The 21,049-nt window shown below is 38.3% G+C and overlaps 1 protein-coding gene across 1 annotated transcript in view; it reads right to left on the bottom strand.

Moving 5' to 3' along the window:
- Window positions 1-21,049, bottom strand: part of ERC2 (ELKS/RAB6-interacting/CAST family member 2) — a 1,300,133-nt gene that overhangs the window by 972,395 nt on the left and 306,689 nt on the right. The window contains exon 5 of the mRNA XM_053720736.1: window positions 19,564-19,731. Within this exon, the coding sequence (XP_053576711.1) occupies window positions 19,564-19,731 (168 nt within the window). The remainder of the gene's footprint in view (window positions 1-19,563; window positions 19,732-21,049) is intronic.

The following is a 21,049-nucleotide window of genomic DNA, read 5'->3' as shown; positions in this document are numbered from 1 at the left end:
TTTTTGCAACCTAGGTTATACTGCAGGTATCTGAAGGAGAGTTACTGCAAACACATCAGCAATGGATTGCAGTGAAAGCTAGATTTCAACATGGCAGCACCCATGACTAGAGGGCGATGGAGAATAACCTTAAAGGGACAGTAAGGTCAAAATTAAACTTTCATGATTCAGATAGAGCAATCAATTTTAAGCAACTTTCTAATTTACTCCCTATTATCAATTTTTCTCCCTTCTCTTGGTATCTTTATTTGAAAAGCAAGAATGTAAAAGCATAAGAGCCGGCCCATTTTTGGTTCAGAACCTGGGTTGCTCTTGCTTATTGGGTGGCTAAATGTAGACAGCAATCACGAGCGATAGCCAGGGTGCTGAACCAAAAATGGGCCAGCTCCTTAGCATACATTCCTACTTTTTCAAATAAAGATAGCAAGAGAACAAATAAACATTGATAATAGGAGTACATTAGAAAGTTGCTTAACCCCTTGAGTGCTAACGACGGCTCAGAGCCGTCGCTAGCACTCAACTTACCTTTTTGGTAATCTGGGGGCTCCCTCCCGCTCATACCACAACGATCGGGCCTGCATAGTGACAGGCATCGCCGGAGCTTCCTGTTACGTGCGGTGACGTCACACGCAATGAAGTGATGTCGTCACCGTGTAACTTTATTTAAAATTGTCAATACAAAGTATAGGGAAAGCCTAACCTTTCCAATGGTATAAGTCTTGGGGATCTGGGGGGGGAGGGAGAAAAAAAAGTAAAAAAATGTTTTTTTGTTGAAAATAGTAAAAATCTGAAAAATATTAAATCTAGCTTAGCACTCAAAGGGTTAAGATCGCCTGCTCTATCTGACATTAAAAAAATTGGGTTTACTATCCCTTTAATGCTATTCTTATAAAATGTTATAAAAATTAGTGTTTAATGTCCCTTTAAGTGTAAGAATAAAACAGTTTGCAAATCTTTGACACTGCTATCATACATAAATGTACTCTAACTTAAAACTAATCCAGGTAAAGGATGTGGTTTCAGGCCAGCCAACTTGAAGAACACATTTTATTACACAGATCTGAGTATTCATTGAGAATGTCAATAATTTCATTATAAATATGGGAGAAAGAATATTTTGTATTTGCTCATGCTGGAAATATTGGAACTAATAAATAATATAGCTGTCTAGAATGTTTAGTTTGGACTTATTAGGCATAAAAAAATTGTGACTGTTCAAATACCACTAGAAAGTGTACATATTCCTGAGCTCGCAGAGGTTTATACACAACCAGAAATATGCCCTGCACTTGACCAATTGAAATTTCTCACATGCTAATGCTCTCTAATCTCCCAGCCAATTTGGAAATGGTTTTATTAAATTTGGGTAAACTGGGACAACTACCTCTTTCAAACTTTATTTTGGCTTAAAAAAGTGATAATTTTCTTTGCTTACTGACAAAAATATGTAAGGTATGAGTCGCCTTTTATTAGGAAGGTTATAAGAATACAAACTTATCAGATAAATTATCTGACATAGAAATATGGCTTAATAAGTTTATTTGGGATTGAAATGTGATCATGTTTGGAGTGATTTAAACATTGTATTGTGATTACTGGTTTATGGAATTTCAATCAATAATAGAGTAATTTTGTACAGAAAGTTCTATCCTGGTTTGGTTTGTTTGGCAGTGAAGTACCAAATATATATTTGTTAATATTGTTATATATACACATATGCAATGATTTATTTATAGAAGTTGATATTTATAGGTAACTGCCTAACATGTAGGTTGATTAGAAACTGATCAGGACTCCTTTTTAAAAAGCTGACCAGTAAATACAGTAGATTTGCATAAACAACAAATCCATGATAAAAAGACAATGCAATAGCACTTAGGGGTAACTTTATCAAGCAGCGGATGTTGCAATCTACCCCGTAGTTTTAGGTTCCCCTGAAACATAAGTTAAGAAGCAGCAGTCTTAAGACCACTGCGCTTTAACTCATTCGCCACCTCTGAGGTGTCGGACAGCAATCATCCGATCAGATACGATCGGGATGAATGACACCCCCTGCTAGCGGCCGCAAATCTGCAGGGGGCGGCATTGCACAAGCATTTCACTAGAAATGCTTGTGCAATGTTAAATGCCGACAGTGTATGCTGTCATTTAGCGATGTCGGGTGGACATGATCTGCTACAGCAGATCATGTCCGCCCGCATCATAATAAATCGGCCCTTTAGTCTAAACTTCAAATGAGATTTTTTCTGACAAATTTCAAAGCTATGTCTATTTCCACTCCTAATGTATCATGTGACAGCCATCAGCCAATCACAAATGCATATATATATATATATTCTGTGAATTCTTGCACATCTGATGAAGCCCCTGTAGCCAATCCCAGGAACATGTCATGTGTGGCTAATCACTTTTGAAACAATGCTCTGAGCCTGTGGGAAACTGCACCTGTGTGTTGGGCTTGTGCTCAGGCCTTTGCCGGCAAGGAATGCCTTTTTTCCTAAATGGCGATTTTAAAGCTACCGTATGCACACAATTTAAAAGTGGATAACTTGTGAAAGTTTCATTGATCTTACTACCTAAGTTATATTGGAGCTGGATGTGGAAAGGAGATTGGATTCTCAACACCTTCATTCTATTATCATTTTATCTAGTGTGTTTGTTAAAAATGTACTGTCAGTTACAGACAATCAGTGTGAGAGAGTGTGCTTTGGCACTTTAAGTGCTCTCATTTTAGTAAGGAAAAGGATGGTGCGAGGGAAAATGTATTTTCTTGATCAAAATTCAAGGGTCAAATGTATTAGTGCTGAAATTAGCTTACCCTTGAATTCTAGAGTTGTGGGCAATAAATATACACAGTTATGTACTTGAAATGCAAAAAGAGATTGCAAAAGACAAAAAAGATTGCCCCACTCTATTACTCAGTGTGTAAAAGAAAAATAAACTATCAGTTTGGCACATGCATACTCAATAATTTTATTAATAATATTTGCCAACAAAAACCAGAGTCCAGACCGACTCCTGCACACACACAAACACACACTGTTAAAAGTAGCTTAAACTGACGGAGGAGCCAACTATGGAACTGAACGGTCGCATCTTACAGTAGCTCCGGCTAAACTCTTTGAAAAATAATTCTTCTGGCCGTTCAGATTCCCAAAATAACACAATTTTTTGTAGCACAGAAGCCCTTGAGATATCGGTGTTTGCAGTGGGGGAGTAGAATACCCTCCTGATGAACAGACTCTACCATTTGGATCACAGGCCTACAACCTACTCACTCTGGGAGCGACCATCATCTTTAACACATGGGTATCGAGCCGAAATCTAGCCTAACTACTGAGGAAATAGATTGTGGAGAAGCACGCTGCCCTCTCAGCTGTCGAGGGATCACTTTGGAGCAGGACCGCTAGTGAGACAGGCATTATTCTCAGAACGCTATTGCAACGCAATATGGAGACCGCGGCAGCATGGGACTCACCAATCTTAAGGCTAACCAAGCAGCAATTCCTCCAGTTCGTGAGTGAACTCAGATCTGTACTCCACTTACCGCTGAAACCTCCCGCATCTACCCGCAAACTGCGCACAGAGGAGCCGTCTATATTGAACCCTGATCATTGCCGTGCAGGAGAGCCGCAGGAGATAAATGATCACCTACCAAGGCAAACGGGCACTTTCATCTCAGCTACCATGAAGGAGACTAGAGACTTAGGATCAAACTTTGTCTCTGATGAGGTGCGGATCGGTATGCCAATTCCTAGTAACCGTAAGTCAGATGCACAAAACGCCACTCTACTGACCGAAAATAATACACAGGTCACTGCACAGATGACAGAGCAACAGGTTAGTAAAGAGAAGCTGACTTACACTCCATGCCGCTCCAGGGTACTGTTGATAAACGGCCGAAGAATGCAGCATCGTAAATGCGACAGCTTGCCAGTGAGCCTTATATTGAGCAGTGACTGTATTACTGGTTGGCGGTCAGTGCTGGAGTTTTTGCAATCAGCGCAGTATGCTCCTCTGTGGAGGCATAGGCTAATCCGGACATTACCTACGCGCTGACAACAAGAGCAATGAGTGCAGCCTTTTGGGACATCTTTACAGACTAGTTTGTGTTTATGTTTTCCTTGTTCACCCAGTTTACTGCTGTGTGCTCTATATAGTTATTTATCCGTGAATGCTTCAGCATTGCTCTCTTGTTTTATGCCGTCTGTTACAAGACCTAATACCTACCAGGATCTTAAAGATAGAATTTTACACTCATTTACACCACCTAATAGTTATTGACTTGTTATACCATTAGTAACCAGCCGTTATGTATATCTGTTATCTGATCTAGTCTCCAGGCTGCATATGCATCCTCCTCTAGTTCTATGTACGCATATTATTTAGTAGAGTATAATCTATGCTTTTTTTTAAAAAATTATTTTGGGAAGTGCAAGTATTCATAATAATAACGTGCTTAATCAAATGTTTAGCATGCTTTGTTATAGTTAAGCTTAACGCAGTGCTCATATATTATATTATAGCCACAAGTTTCTGGAAAATTACTATGAGGTGGGATAGACATGGCAGAAACCAAGTTTACTATGGCATTGTTTCCCCTAGGAGATTTTGTTATGGCTATGATATATAAATAAGGACCTGCCGCTTTAGATACATAGGACCTTAATCCTCCCACTATTCCTAAATGGTTAATCTTCTCCCAAACATGACATTGGCAAGGTGTTTAGCTGTCAGCTTTTGTATTTGAATTAGTATGTAACACTATCTGTTTTGTTTTTAACATTTCGCGCAGCGAGGATAGACCTTTATTGATACAGGTTCATGGTTCAGATAGTTCATTTTCCCGCCAGATGCCTTGTACTCCTAATGTTGCTCACATTATTCCTGTTCTTACTATATAATCAAGCTCTTAGTTAGCATGCATATGTTTTCACTCTCTCTGTATATGCTGTGTGCCCTAATTCTGTACAAACCTGTTTTTGATATTATATTTTGCGTATGGTTGATTGAATGCCCACACTGTACCAGCCCCTTAGGCGCATAACTCACTCTTTAGTTGGCAAATGTAAAGCTGTATTATACCCGCCCCTGCATTGCGCTGATGCACCCTATCTGACTTGCATGAAGAGGCACCCAGATCATCTATAGCCAGATAGTCATAAGACCTCACTGTATCCCCCACTGATATTGTCTCTGACTTTGCTATGATAAATGGAGGTTACTGTGTTATTCCCTATGACATGGTTACCTAGTATACACATCTCTAGGTGTTCTCCTGCTGATGGGTATAGGGCCCGTGCCCAGGCGGCAGGATGCATACCTATTTTTTGGTTTTTCTAAAAGTTTATGAGACTGTGGTTATTATTTACTGTGCCTGCATTCTTATTATACCCTAAGAGATAACTAGAGGGAGCAGAAGACAACCTTACAGCCTAATATAAGCATATTGAAATACTAGTCAGGCTTCTCAGTGCAGGCTGGTCCTGTACTATCAAAATTGGTCTCCCGCGAGTCTCCTTATATAGACTAATAGCCTAGCCACATCTCAACATTAGTATCTAGAGGCATCATACAATAATTGTCCTTGCCCCTCACTATAGGCACAGAACTTATTGTTATCCTTGAACATAGGCTGTTTATCATACTATATCTAAGTAACAACCTCCCCCCCCCCGCTTATATTTAATATACCTCCTTGTTCTGGAGGTCGAATTAAGCGGTTAATCTTGCCTATACCGCATCCTAAGAATTTTTATTTTATAAGTTACAACTATACATTACCTGATGTTCCCATTGTGAACTATACTGTAACCCTGACTACTATATATGTATATCTATGTAATAAACTCATCTAAGATCACAGGTCTTGCAGGGACCGCTCCAGTAACTTAAATTCCCCTCTCTAGAATATATTACAAGTTTATCAAGGCACAATAGTTGCCTATAATATCAGGTGAGGGAACAGACTTTGTTTAGCCCATGTTAAAAAGAAAAAGAGGTTTCAGTATTCTGTAAGCATCTATTATAATGCGAATCTTGTATATCTATAATGTAATCGCTGAATTGTATTGTACCATTTTAAGTTTGACTTATGACATGTTACTCAAAACAAGCTTTAATGTTTCGCATAACCTCAATAAAAATCTATTTTAAAAAAAAAAAAAGTAGCTTAAACTCAGTACCAGTTATATACAATGTATTCAAACAGCGTTAAATAAATATCACTCTTATGAGATTGTTACCATTGAATAAACTATAAAAAATGCAAATGCATGTGAAGAAAGTAACAAAAACATAATTTATGCTTACCTGATAAATTTATTTCTCTTGTGGTGTATCCAGTCCACGGATCATCCATTACTTGTGGGATATTCTCCTTCCCAACAGGAAGTTGCAAGAGGATCACCCACAGCAGAGCTGCTATATAGCTCCTCCCCTAACTGCCATATCCAGTCATTCGACCGAAAACAAGCAGAGAAAGGAGAAACCATAGGGTGCAGTGGTGACTGTAGTTTAAAATTAAAAAATACCTGCCTTAAAATGACAGGGCGGGCCGTGGACTGGATACACCACAAGAGAAATAAATTTATCAGGTAAGCATAAATTATGTTTTCTCTTGTAAGGTGTATCCAGTCCACGGATCATCCATTACTTGTGGGATACCAATACCAAAGCTAAAGTGCACGGATGAAGGGAGGGACAAGGCAGGTACTTAAACGGAAGGTGCCACTGCCTGTAAAACCTTTCTCCCAAAAATAGCCTCCGAAGAAGCAAAAGTATCACATTTATAGAATTTTGAAAAGGTATGAAGCGAAGACCAAGTTGCCGCCTTGCAAATCTGTTCAACAGAAGCCTCATTTTTAAAGGCCCATGTGGAAGCCACAGCTCTAGTAGAATGAGCTGTAATCCTTTCAGGAGGCTGCTGGCCAGCAGTCTCATAAGCTAAGCGTATTATACTCCTTAGCCAAAAAGAAAGAGAAGTTGCCGAAGCCTTTTGGCCTCTCCTCTGTCCAGAGTAGACAACAAACAAAGCAGATGTTTGACGAAAATCTTTAGTAGCTTGTAAATAATACTTTAAAGCACGAACCACGTCAAGATTGTGTAATAGACGTTCCTTCTTTGAAGAAGGATTAGGACACAATGATGGAACCACAATCTCCTGATTGATATTCTTATTAGATACCACCTTAGGTAAAAACCCAGGTTTGGTACGCAGAACTACCTTATCTGCATGGAAGATCAGATAAGGAGAATCACATTGTAAGGCAGACAAATCGGAAACTCTACGAGCCGAGGAAATAGCTACCAAAAAAAGAACTTTCCAAGATAAAAGTTTGATATTTATGGAATGAAAAGGTTCAAACGGAACCCCCTGAAGAACTTTAAGAACCAAATTTAAGCTCCAAGGTGGAGCAACAGGTTTAAACACAGGCTTGATTCTAACTAAAGCCTGACAAAATGCCTGAACGTCTGGAACATCCGCCAGACGCTTGTGCAAAAGAATAGACAGAGCAGAAATCTGTCCCTTTAAGGAGCTAGCTGACAATCCTTTCTACAATCCTTCTTGGAGAAAAGATAATATCCTGGGAATCCTGACCTTACTCCATGAGTAGCCCTTGGATTCACACCAATAAAGATATTTACGCCATATCTTATGATAGATTTTCCTGGTGACAGGCTTTCGAGCCTGAATTAAGGTGTCAATGACTGACTCGGAGAAACCACAATTTGATAAAATCAAGCGTTCAATCTCCAGGCAGTCAGCCTCAGAGAAATTAGATTTGGATGGTTGAAAGGACCTTGAAGTAGAAGATCCTGTCTAAGCGGCAGAGTCCATGGTGGAAAGGATGACATGTCCACCAGATCTGCATACCAAGTCCTGTGTGGCCACGCAGGCGCTATCAAGATCACTGATGCTCTCTCCTGCTTGATTTTGGCAATCAGAAGAGGGAGCAGAGGAAACGGTGTAAACACATAAGCCAGGTTGAAGGACCAAAGCGCTGCTAGAGCATCTATCAGCGTTGCCTTGGGGTCCCTGGACCTGGATCCGTAACAAGGAAGTTTGGCGTTCTGGTGAGACGCCATGAGATCCAGTTCTGGTTTGCCCCAACGATGAATCAATTGTGCAAACACCTCCAGATGGAGTTCCCACTCCCCCAGATGAAAAGTCTGTCGACTTAGAAAATCCGCCTCCCAGTTCTCTACACCTGGGATATGGATAGCTGATAGGTGGCAAGAGTGAATCTCTGCCCAGCGAATTATCTTTGAGACTTCTAACATCGCTAGGGAACTCCTTGTTCCCCCTTGATGGTTGATGTAAGCCATAGTCGTGATGTTGTCCGACTGAAATCTTATGAACCTCATTGTCGCTAGCTGAGGCCAAGCCTGAAGAGCATTGAATATCGCTCTTAGTTCCAGAATGTTTATCGGAAGGAGTGTCTCCTCCTGAGTCCACGATCCCTGAGCCTTCAGGGAGTTCCAGACTGCACCCCAGCCTAGAAGGCTGGCATCTGTCGTTACAATTGTCCAATCTGACCTGCGAAAGGTCATACCTTTGGACAGATGGACCCGGGATAGCCACCAGAGAAGAGAATCCCTGGTCTCTTGATCCAGATTTAGTAGAGGGGACAAATCTGTGTAATCCCCATTCCACTGGCTGAGCATGCAGAGTTGCAGCGGTCTGAGATGTAGGCGGGTGAACGGCACTATGTCCATTGCCGCTACCATTAAGCCGATTACTTCCATACACTGTGCCACCGAAGGGCGAGGAGTGGAATAAAGAACACGGCAGGAATTTAGAAGTTTTGATAACCTGGTCTCTGTCAGGTAAATCCTCATTTCTACAGAATCTATTAGAGTTCCCAGAAAGGAGAATCTTGTGAGAGGGGATAGAGAACTCTTTTCTTCGTTCACCTTCCACCCATACGACCTCAGAAATGCTAGAACTATGTCCGTATGAGACTTGGCAATTTTGAAATTTGACGCCTGTATCAGAATGTCGTCTAAATAAGGGGCCACTGCTATGCCCCGCGGCCTTAGGACCGCCAGAAGTGACCCCAGAACCTTTGTAAAGATTCTTGGGGCTGTAGCTAACCCAAATGGAAGAGCTACAAACTGGTAATGCCTGTGAAACCGATGATGATCTTTGCGTATCGGAATGTGAAGATACGCATCCTTTAAATCCACTGTAGTCATGTATTGACCCTCCTGGATCATAGGCAGGATGGTACGAATAGTCTCCATCTTGAATGATGGGACCCTGAGAAAAGATCTTGAGATCTAAGATTAGTCTGAAGGTTCCCTCTTTTTTGGGAACCACAAAGAGATTTGAATAGAATCCTTGTCCCTGTTCCTTGAACACAGTGTAAAAATGCCTCTCTCTTTATCTGGTTTGCAGATAATTGTGAAAGGTGAAATCTCCCTTTTGGAGGAGAAGCTTTGAAGTCCAGAAGATATCCCTGGGATACAATTTCCAACGCCCAGGGATCCTGGACATCTCTTGCCCAAGCCTGGGCGAAGAGCGAAAGTCTGCCCCCTACTAGATCCGTTACCGGATAGGGGGCTGATACTTCATGCTGTCTTAGGGGCAGCAGCAGGCTTTTTGCCCTGCTTCCCTTTGTTCCAGGTCTGGTTAGGTCTCCAGACCGACTTGGACTGGGCAAAAGTTCCCTCTTGTTTTGCATTAGAGGAAGTTGATGCTGCACTCGCCTTGAAGTTTCGAAAAGGCATGAAAATTAGACTGTTTGGCCCTAGATTTGGACCTATCCTGAGGAAGGGCATGACCTTTTCCTCCAGTGATATCAGAAATGATCTCCTTCAAACCAGGCCCGAATATGGTTTGCCCCTTGAAGGGAATGTTAAGCAGCTTAGACTTTGAAGTAACGTCAGCTGACCATGATTTAAGCCATAGCGCCCTGCGCGCTTGAATAGCAAAACCAGAATTTTTAGCCGTTAGTTTAGTCAAATGAACAATGGCATCAGAAACAAAAGAATTGGCTAGCTTAAGTGCTCTAAGCTTGTCAAGTATGTCATCCAATGGGATCTCTACCTGTAAAGCCTCTTCCAGAGACTCAAACCAGAAAGCCGCAGCAGCAGTGACTGGGGCAATGCATGCAAGGGGCTGTAGAATAAAACCTTGTTGAATAAACATTTTCTTAAGGTAACCCTCTAACTTTTTATCCATTGGATCTGAGAAAGCACAACTGTCCTCGACAGGGATAGTAGTACGCTTAGCTAGGGTAGAAACTGCTCCCTCCACCTTAGGGACTGTCTGCCATAAGTCCCGTGTGGTGGCATCTATTGCAAACATTTTCTTAAAAATAGGAGGGGGAGAGAACGGCACACCTGGTCTATCCCATTCCTAGTAACAATCTCTGTAAACCTTTCAGGTATTGGAAAAACATCAGTGCACACCGGCACTGCATGGTATTTGTCCAATCTACACAATTTTTCTGGCACTGCAATTGTATCACAGTCATTCAGAGCAGCTAAAACCTCCCTGAGCAACACGCGGAGGTGTTCAAGCTTAAATTTAAATGTAGACATATCAGAATCAGGTTGAATCTTTTTCCCTGAGTCAGAAACATCACCCACAGAAAGAAGCTCTCCTTCCTCAGTTTCTGTATATTGTGAAGGGATATCAGACATAGCTCTTAAAGCGTCAGTATGCTCTGTATTTCTTCTAACTCCAGAGCTATCTCGCTTTCTTCTAAACCCAGGTAGTCTGGATAATACCGCTGACAGTGTATTATCCATGACCGTCGCCATGTCTTGTAAAGTAAACGCTATGGGCGCACTAGATGTACTTGGCGCCATTAGAGCGTGAGTCCCTTGAGCGGGAGTCAAAGGGTCTGACACGTGGGGCGAGTTAGTCGGCATAACTTCCCCCTTGTCAGATTCCTCTGGTGATAAATTTTTTAAAGACAGAATATGATCTTTATTACTTAAAGTGAAATCAGTACATTTGGTACACATTCTAAGAGGGTGTTCCACCATGGCTTCTAAACATAATGAACAAGGAGTTTCCTCTATGTCAGACATGTTTAAACAGACTAGCAATCAGACCAGCAAGCTTGGAAAACACTTTAGATCAAGTTAACAAGCAAAAAATAAAAACGGTACTGTGCCTTTAAGAGAAACAAATTTTGTCAGAATTTGAAAAACAGTGAAAAAAAGCAGTAAATCAAACGAAATTTTTACAGTGTGTATAATAAGCTAACAGAGCATTGCACCCACTTGCAAATGGATGATTAACCCCTTAGTTAAAAAAACGGATCAAAAAACCATATAGACGATTTTTAACAGTCACAACAACTGCCACAGCCCTTTAGAGAGGTCCTATAGCATTCAGGGGACTCCTGGAGGAAGCTGGATGTCTCAGTCTGTAAAATTTACTGCGCAATAAAGCGCTAAATTAGGCCCCTCCCACTCATATTAAAACAGTGGAAAGCCTCACGAAACTGTTCCTAGGCAAATTTAAGCCAGCCATGTGGAAAAAAAACTAGGCCCCAATAAAGTTTTATCACCAAAGTATATATAAAAACGTTTAAACATGCCAGCAAACATTTTATATTGTAAATCTATAAGAGTATTACCTCAGAAAGTAAGCATGATACCAGTCGCTATTAAATCACTGTATTCAGGCTTACCTTACATAAATCTGGTATCAGCAGCATTTTCTAGCATTTACATCTCTAGAAAAAAATTTTAACTGCACATACCTCATAGCAGGATAACCTGCACGCCATTCCCCAGCTGAAGTTACCTCTCTCTTCAGTTATGTGTGAGAACAGCAATAGATCTTAGTTACAACCTGCTAAGATCATAGAAATCACAGGCAGATTCTTCTTCTTTTTCTGCCTGGGACAAAATAGTACAACTCCGGTACCATTTAAAAATAACAAACTTTTGATTGAAGTAAAAAAACAACTACGTTACACCACTTCTCTCTTACTACCTCCATGCTTGTTGAGAGTTGCAAGAGAATGACTGGATATGGCAGTTAGGGGAGGAGCTATATAGCAGCTCTGCTGTGGGTGATCCTCTTGCAACTTCCTGTTGGGAAGGAGAATATCCCACAAGTAATGGATGATCCATGGACTGGATACACCTTACAAGAGAAATAAATATTTTCAGTTGTATTTGTATAAACCGATATATTTAATTCTATATCAAAAGTTGAATAGTCACTCAACTAAAAGCATGTGAGTCGGTTTCTATGAAGATCACTTAGGATTGAATATTAATACATGTGTATCGGTTCAACAACAAAGTATATGTTTATCTCCAATCAGTTACTTTAGTTGGTAAAATTGCTGATAGCAGTGACAAACATTAATAAACATGCAAGTCTGGTATTTATCAATGGAAACTATAATATAACATAACTTGCTTGTACCAGGCTAACAGAAGCCCACCTATAAAGTGTTAATAGTTGGTCAAATTATGTTTGTTATAATCTGGTAATGTGGAGCGTTAAAAAATTATTGTAGATTTAGATATTGCTGAAAAAACAGCCAACATTTAACGATAACTATTGATCCAACCACTAACCAGTACTGAATCTGATTATAAGTACTTGCACAGACTTTTTTACATCAATATTGAATATGCCACAGTGTTTGGGAGCGTCTTCATTATAATAAATATCCCTTACGCTGTAAATACAGTCAACGATTGGTAATTATTTATACAGACACTGCCCACTGCTGAAATTGGTAAAAACATGCACACACACACTTTACTGAAAAAAGTCCCTTCTATAGAGGGGACTTGTATTACTTTTATTTTAACTGCAAATACATTCAAATGAGATATAGGGTTATAGTACTGAGCAAGCAATTTTAAAAGAGAGGAGGTGCTATGACTTTGTGAGAGTGCCTCTAGTGCTCTCATTTTGCCTGAACTTTGATTTAACCTGTTTATGTGACATAAAACTGTGCCTTTCTGCCATATAGCATTACTAATACAGTACTGTATTTTACATAGTGTTTTTTACCATGTTTTATAGTAATAGACCAAGTTTGGTCTCACCAGTGTTTTATGAGGTTTAAATAGAATTATACTGATAATTGTTTCCACTGCAAGTGCTGCCTGTGTCATTCTTTTAGATATCTATTTATACATACAGGGAGTGCAGAATTATTAGGCAAATGAGTATTTTGACCACATCATCCTCTTTATGCATGTTGTCTTACTCCAAGCTGTATAGGCTCGAAAGCCTACTACCAATTAAGCATATTAGGTGATGTGCATCTCTGTAATGAGAAGGGGTGTGGTCTAATGACATCAACACCCTATATCAGGAATAGATCTCAATTTATCAGACTTATCAATATATGAGGACATTGACGATTTTACTGTGAAACATTGCCCTTTGAAACGTCAATCTGTATTCTATCCTATTCACAGCCAAACAGAATATATCAAAATATTCAATAGACTAGTATGTCAGGACATTGAGGAACTTTCTCATAAAACTGCAAATAGAAAGAAATTAGATAATGATAATCTCTCCAAAGAGGAAAGGATGGCCCTAAAAACACTGAGTGCAAATTATGATATCATTTTTAGAGCTGCTGATAAGGGCGGTGGCATAGTAGTGCAGAATCGGATAGACTACATAGCAGAAGCACATCGCCTATTATCCGATAGGGACACGTATTTTCCTTTAACTTTTAACCCTACGGAGAAATTCAAGAAGGAATTATTTATACTTTTAAATGAAGCTAAGGCCTTGAATGTTTTAAATACAGAAGAATATAAATTTTTATATGAAGTGGCCCCTAAAATTTCATGTTTTTATCATTTACCCAAGATCCACAAGGATCCTCTAAACCCTCCTGGTAGACCCATTGTCTCTGGGATAGGCTCTTTATGTGATAATTTATCCAAATATGTGGACTCCTTTTTACAACCTATTGTTACGTCCTCTAGAGCCTATCTCAGAGACACTATTGATGTTATCAACAAGATGGAGGGTTTACAATGGCAGGAAGACTATATTTGGATCACCTGCGATGCTGCCGCTCTCTATACCAGCATCCCTCATTCACAAGGCACTATGGCAATCAGAGATACATTATGTAACAGTCATCTCCCTGAGGTACAACGTAAATTCATTGTGGATGCTGTACAATTTGTTTTAACACACAATTATTTTCTATTTGAGGGAGTTTTCTATCATCAAATACAGGGTACGGCGATGGGGACCACCTTTGCCCCATCGTACGCTAATATTTATATGTCCCAGTTTGAAAACAGATATATATGGAATAATAACCCCTTTTTTAATAACATTTTTAAATACTTCAGATATATAGATGATATTTTAATTATATGGCAGGGCCCGAAGGATCAAATAGATAATTTTATTTCTCATATTAATGGTAATCTTTTAAATTTAAAATTCACATATGAAAGTTCACCTGAATCCATATCATTTTTAGATCTGGTGATATATTGCGACAACCATACTAATAAAGTACGTGTAAAAAATTATCATAAACCTACGGACAGAAATGGTTTATTAAATGCCAAAAGTGGCCACTATAAACAGTGGAAAAACAACATTCCACTAGGGCAATATCAGAGAATCAGACGCAACTGTACACACATAGAGGATTACAACAAAGAAGCTGACTTTCTAACAGATAAATTTTTAGAGAAAGGTTATAATAGAGAACTTCTTAACACCGCCAGAACTAGAGCCCAAAATATAGATAGAGAAGCCCTTCTCACTAACCAATATGAGAATAAAAGAAAGAACAATAGAAATAATCAAAAGGAGGGATCTGTTAAATTTATCACAAGGTATAACAACCAACACTACCACATCAAAAAGATTATTAATAAACACTGGAATGTGTTAAAACTTGATCCAGTGTTACAGAAGGCACTTAGTGATAAGCCTGAAGTTATATTTAGGAAAAATAAGGATCTCAAAAACTACATAGCACCCACCAAACTTCGACAAAAAACATCAAATGGCACTCTTACTAGTTGGTGTGGTAGTAATGTAGGCCTGTATCCATGCAAGGTCTCTGAATGCATTATGTGCCCTTTAATTGATAGTAATCACACTACATTCACCAACTATAATGGCAAACGGATATACAAGTGCAAATTCAGATGCACTTGCCATACCACCTATGTTGTATATCAGTTGAGCTGTAAATGTGGAAAAATTTATATAGGTAGGACGAAAAGAAAAATTAAATATAGACTCAGAGAGCATGTTAAAAATATTGAGTCAGGTTTCGACAATCATAGTGTTTCGCACCACTTTAAAGTTTGCCACAATCAAAACCCAAAGGATCTTAGTATAAAAGTCATTGAATGGGTAGCACCAGATAAATGGGACACCAATAGGTTGTTGAAACTGAGACAAAGAGAAACCTATTGGATTAAAACTTTAGACTGCTTAGAACCTAAAGGGTTAAACATTGAACTAGATATACAAGCTTTTTTATGAATTAATTTTTTAAGAAGTATTTTTTACCTTGTATCCTCATCACAGTTTTTTCTCTTATATTTATCCTGTTTTAATTGGTTCACTATATATCTGTCTTAGCGATCTGACACATAATTTTTATTGAAGTGTTATATTTCTCCTTTAATGATTTTATCTTTCAGTGAGTATATAGAAATCCCTATGAATCATGTTTTTATGAGAAATATCTAAGAATTATGATCTAATATTTGAACCATAGGTATGTATCAGTATATTATCTAATGATTTTTACATAAACAATTTATGAAGTATATATAGTAAATGTGATCCATTAATACCTGTTATGTATGTATTTGCTGCTGCTTTGTGATATTTACGTGTTTATTTTTACAATTGCATATTCATTCAGATTGCCCTTTATTTCATATTCATTTACACGCATTGTTGTAAGTATTTTTAGTATTTTTAATATCCTTAGATTGCAAGTTTGTAATGTGCATAGTTCTCTAACAAAAATTGTACATTAGCTAGCGAACTTCTATGACCTGTCTGAGTCACATCAATCCAGAGCCTGAACCGCATTGGTTAAAAGCGGGTATATTAAGGTGCCAGTAGAGCCTTTCCAGTATTCTTGACAAAGTCCTGTCGATCAGGACGAAACGCGTAGAAGAAAGATCCAGGCTCTCTACTTCTTTTTGTCCCCACAAGGGATCCGTAGTGCATTGATCCACTTTCAATAACGGAGACTGCACGCTGAACTCTACGTCACCACCCGCGACTGCAGAGCGGTGTGGTAAGGACTGGTTACACAGCGTGAGACTTTAACACCTAGACTATACATCTCCCAACATCGGAGTGATTGTGAACTGACACCAGGGGAATATTCACGGCAGACGGCCTTGATATGAATTTTACCCCTTCTATCTTGTGAGTGTTTTTGAACCGTTTTATATGTTTTAATAAATTGTTTTATCCCTACATTTGAGTCGGCGCTCCTCTCTTTTTCTCTTTTTGGTACCCTATATCAGGTGTGCATAATTATTAGGCAACTTCCTTTCCTTTGGCAAAATGGGTCAAAAGACGGACTTGACAGGCTCAGAAAAGTCAAAAATAGTGAGATATCTTGCAGAGGGATGCAGCACTCTTAAAATTGCAAAGCTTCTGAAGCGTGATCATCGAACAATCAAGCGTTTCATTCAAAATAGTCAACAGGGTCGCAAGAAGCGTGTGGAAAAACCAAGGCGCAAAATAACTGCCCATGAACTGAGAAAAGTCAAGCGTGCAGCTGCCAAGATGCCACTTGCCACCAGTTTGGCCATATTTCAGAGCTGCAACATCACTGGAGTGCCCAAAAGCAGAAGGTGTGCAATACTCAGAGACACGGCCAAGGTAAGAAAGGCTGAAAGACGACCACCACTGAACAAGACACACAAGCTGAAACGTCAAGACTGGGCCAAGAAATATCTCAAGACTGATTTTTCTAAGGTTTTATGGACTGATGAAATGAGAGTGAGTCTTGATGGGCCAGATGGATGGGCCCGTGGCTGGATTGGTAAAGGGCAGAGAGCTCCAGTCCGACTCAGACGCCAGCAAAGTGGAGGTGGAGTACTGGTTTGGGCTGGTATCATCAAAGATGAGCTTGTGGGGCCTTTTTGGGTTGAGGATGGAGTCAAGCTCAACTCCCAGTCCTACTGCCAGTTTCTGGAAGACACCTTCTTCAAGCAGTGGTACAGGAAGAAGTCTGCATCCTTCAAGAAAAACATGATTTTCATGCAGGACAATGCTCCATCACACGCGTCCAAGTACTCCACAGCGTGGCTGGCAAGAAAGGGTATAAAAGAAGAAAATCTAATGACATGGCCTCCTTGTTCACCTGATCTGAACCCCATTGAGAACCTGTGGTCCATCATCAAATGTGAGATTTACAAGGAGGGAAAACAGTACACCTCTCTGAACAGTGTCTGGGAGGCTGTGGTTGCTGCTGCACGCAATGTTGATGGTGAACAGATCAAAACACTGACAGAATCCATGGATGGCAGGCTTTTGAGTGTCCTTGCAAAGAAAGGTGGCTATATTGGTCACTGATTTGTTTTTGTTTTGTTTTTGAATGTCAGAAATGTATATTTGTGAATGTTGAGATGTTATATTGGTTTCACTGGTAAAAATAAATAATTGAAATGGGTATATATTTGTTTTTTGTTAAGTTGCCTAATAATTATGCACAGTAATAGTCACCTGCACACACAGATATCCCCCTAAAATAGCTATAACTAAAAACAAACTAAAAACTACTTCCAAAACTATTCAGCTTTGATATTAATGAGTTTTTTGGGTTCATTGAGAACATGGTTGTTGTTCAATAATAAAATTAATCCTCAAAAATACAACTTGCCTAATAATTCTGCACTCCCTGTATAGGTATCAACTTCTTCTTTACTTTTTTGGTTTAAATTTAAATATAACTGTATGCACTGCAGATGAACTTTAAAAATGTTTAAAAAGAATTGAGTGCACACCTACTGCGTTATAAATTGGAAAGTTGTTTAACATTGCCTGCTCTAACTGAAACATGAAAATTTAATTTTGACTTGAGTGTCCCTTTAAGGTTGTAGCATTTTATTGCTTTTTGAATTAGTGTGCTAGTAAAAGTTAAGTTTTATTTTTAATGACTTGGTATCCAGCTTGATTAATTATCAGTGACAGCTTTGTTTTATTGTGTGCCATAAGGATACTTTCAATGGAGTAGATATAATAGTTATTTAATAATTATTATAGATTGTTATTGTTTTTCTCTCAAAGAATATTTGCACTATTTCCTTTAAAAAATAAAGATGGGTTGTGCACAATTGTCTATGTAAAACAGTTTCAATGCATGTAAATCTTTACATTAAAGGGACAGTTTACTCAAAAATGCTCTCCGTTTTAATTTGTTCCCAATGATCCACTTTACCTGCTGGAGTGTATTAAATTGTTTACAAGTATTTCCATTACCCTTATATTGGCATTTGAAATAGTTTATTTAGCCTGTGTTATCCCCACCCATCCTGAAAATGTTTGGCCTCAAGGCCAAGCTGTGTAAACACAGCCAGTATAAGAAATTACCCTCCCAGTGGGTTATAGAAGAGATAAGGTAATAAAATGTTAATTTTCAATTGTTCTCTACAAGTATTAGTGATTGGTTTATGGACAGATATAAGATAAAGAAGCAGGTATGTGATAAAGTAATGAGATCTGATTATACCTACAAGCTCAACCCATTTTATTAGGTTGTGGCTTCAAAACACAAAATCAGCTAATTCTTATACACAAATAAGCCTTAAAAAGGTAAATCTCATACATTTTAAACCCTGCAGCTGGTAAAAAAAGTAATTTGAAACACATTAAGGGAAACACAATTTTATAGTATACTGTCCCTTTAAGTGTGATTTAAAAAAAATAAAACACAGATAAAGAGATTGTGCATCAAAATAGAGTCATATCTACAGACAAGGAACATCTTTAAAGTGAATGTCAATTTTGATGCTAAAGTGCCCGGTTTTTAAAAATTTGATTAAAAACAGGGGCACTTTAATTCATCAAACTTTACATTTCACTGCTGTTGAGGAAAAAAAACTTACGTTTTAATCTTTACAGCAGCTCCAGCTTCCTCCGCCCGTCGCAAAGCCTCTTCCTGGGTCTAAAATGAGGAATCCGGCTTCCTCCAATCACGGCGTTGAATCAGACACTGATTTCCCCGAGGGGAAGCCGTGATTGGAAGATGACCTATCCATCATTTCTGACGTCAGGAATGGCTTGCAACGACCGGAGGAAGCTGGAGCTGCTGTGAAGATTAAAAGGTAAGTTTTTTTTCTCAACAGAAGTGAAATGTACATTTTTATGAATTAAAGTGCCCCTGGTTTTAATCAAATTTTTAAGAACCGGGCACTTTAGCATCAAAATTGACATTCACTTTAAGATTCAACTGATTTGATACTCATTTCATTCTAATATTAAAGAAAGTATTATACATCATGAAAAACAATTACATTAGACTTAAAAATATTGTAAACACAAAATGTACAGTATAATTACTGGCCAATGATTGAATTGTATTCATAATATGAACGTACCTCTGTCTGAAGAATTGCTGCTCTCTGTTCTTTGGCAGTTAGTGATTCCTTAAGTACTTCAATGTGTTGTTTGCAATCTGAATTCTGATTCCCAAGTGTTTCAAGCTTGGTTTGTAAGGCAAGAAGTTCTGATTCTTTCTTGGATAGTTCTTGTTTCAACTGATCAACCTATTAAAATGTGAACAAATAGTTAACATTTAAACATGTGACTTAAAATTAGTGTGAATATGTCCAAATTGTTTCTTATCTTTAAACCCATGTTAAAGGGATACTGAACCCAATTTTTTTATTTCATGATTCAGATAGAGCATGTAATTTTAAGCAACTTTCTAATTTAGTCCTATTATCACATTATCTTAAGTTGAAAAGCAGGAATTTAAGCTTACGGGCCGGCCCATCTTTGGTTCAAAACCTGGGTACATTTTGCTGATTGGTGGCTAAATGTAGCCACCAATCAGCAAGCGCTATCCAGGGTACTGAACCAAAAATGGGCCGGATCGTAAGCTTACATTCCTGCTTTTTCATATAAAGATACCAATAGAACAAAGAAAATTTGATAATAGGACTAAATTATAAAGTTGTGTTTTGGATAAAAGGTAGACTTATTGGGTAAATATTAAATATCCAATCATAGCTGTTCTTTCTTTCTCTTTCTTATATTTTGGTTTCTTATCATACATTTTAATTGTACACATCTAAATATTATTTCTATTTATGCATACTATGAATAATCTATCAATGTTGTTCTGTCACATTTGTGTTGGTTCTTTTAAAAACTAATAGCATACTTCTGGAACTCAGATTTTTCTAGTAACACAAGTAGAGGTATTAGATAAAACAAATAATTACTTAAATAATAAGCTCTATAAGAGCCTCTCAATAAAGGTGATATGAAAAAACAGTATACTGAATGACAAAGAATGTCAAATCCTCATATCCATCAGCTATACATAGTAAGATCATTTAAAAACAAATATAAGAAATATTGTATCACAAAACTCTAAATGAATATCTAATAAATCTATAATGTCATAGCTGAATGTTCATTACAAACTCTGAAAATATGAAGTAAATTCTTTGAGTTACAGTATCATGTGAAAAATCACATTTTTAAATGGGGAGAAGGAAAAAGATTTAGACAAGGCTGCAGCCAAAACTAATGTTCAAATCTTTGTGACATATTTGGAAGGATGTGGATTTAATGACAGAACATTCCTACAACTGTTTGGCATTTAAAAAAAACTCACTCAAAGTTGCATTACTGGTATTTTATGATGACCAACAAAAATGGACTAAATTGTCATTGTTTTCATTATGCCCCAAAAAAATATTTTGAGAATTATGGTGACTTAGGCAGTTTGCATAATCTGAGAAAGCAAGACATAACGTGTTTGATGAGCTTGGAGGTGATAGTGATCTAAGAAAGCACATTGAATTTAACTTCCAGTTTTGTAAATCATACTTACATGCAATATCAAACACTTTG

Source organism: Bombina bombina, chromosome 7, assembly GCF_027579735.1.
Source record: "Bombina bombina isolate aBomBom1 chromosome 7, aBomBom1.pri, whole genome shotgun sequence".
Lineage (NCBI taxonomy): Eukaryota > Metazoa > Chordata > Amphibia > Anura > Bombinatoridae > Bombina > Bombina bombina.
The sequence above is the reverse complement of the archived record's forward strand: the minus strand, read 5'-3'. Positions and strand labels throughout refer to the sequence as shown.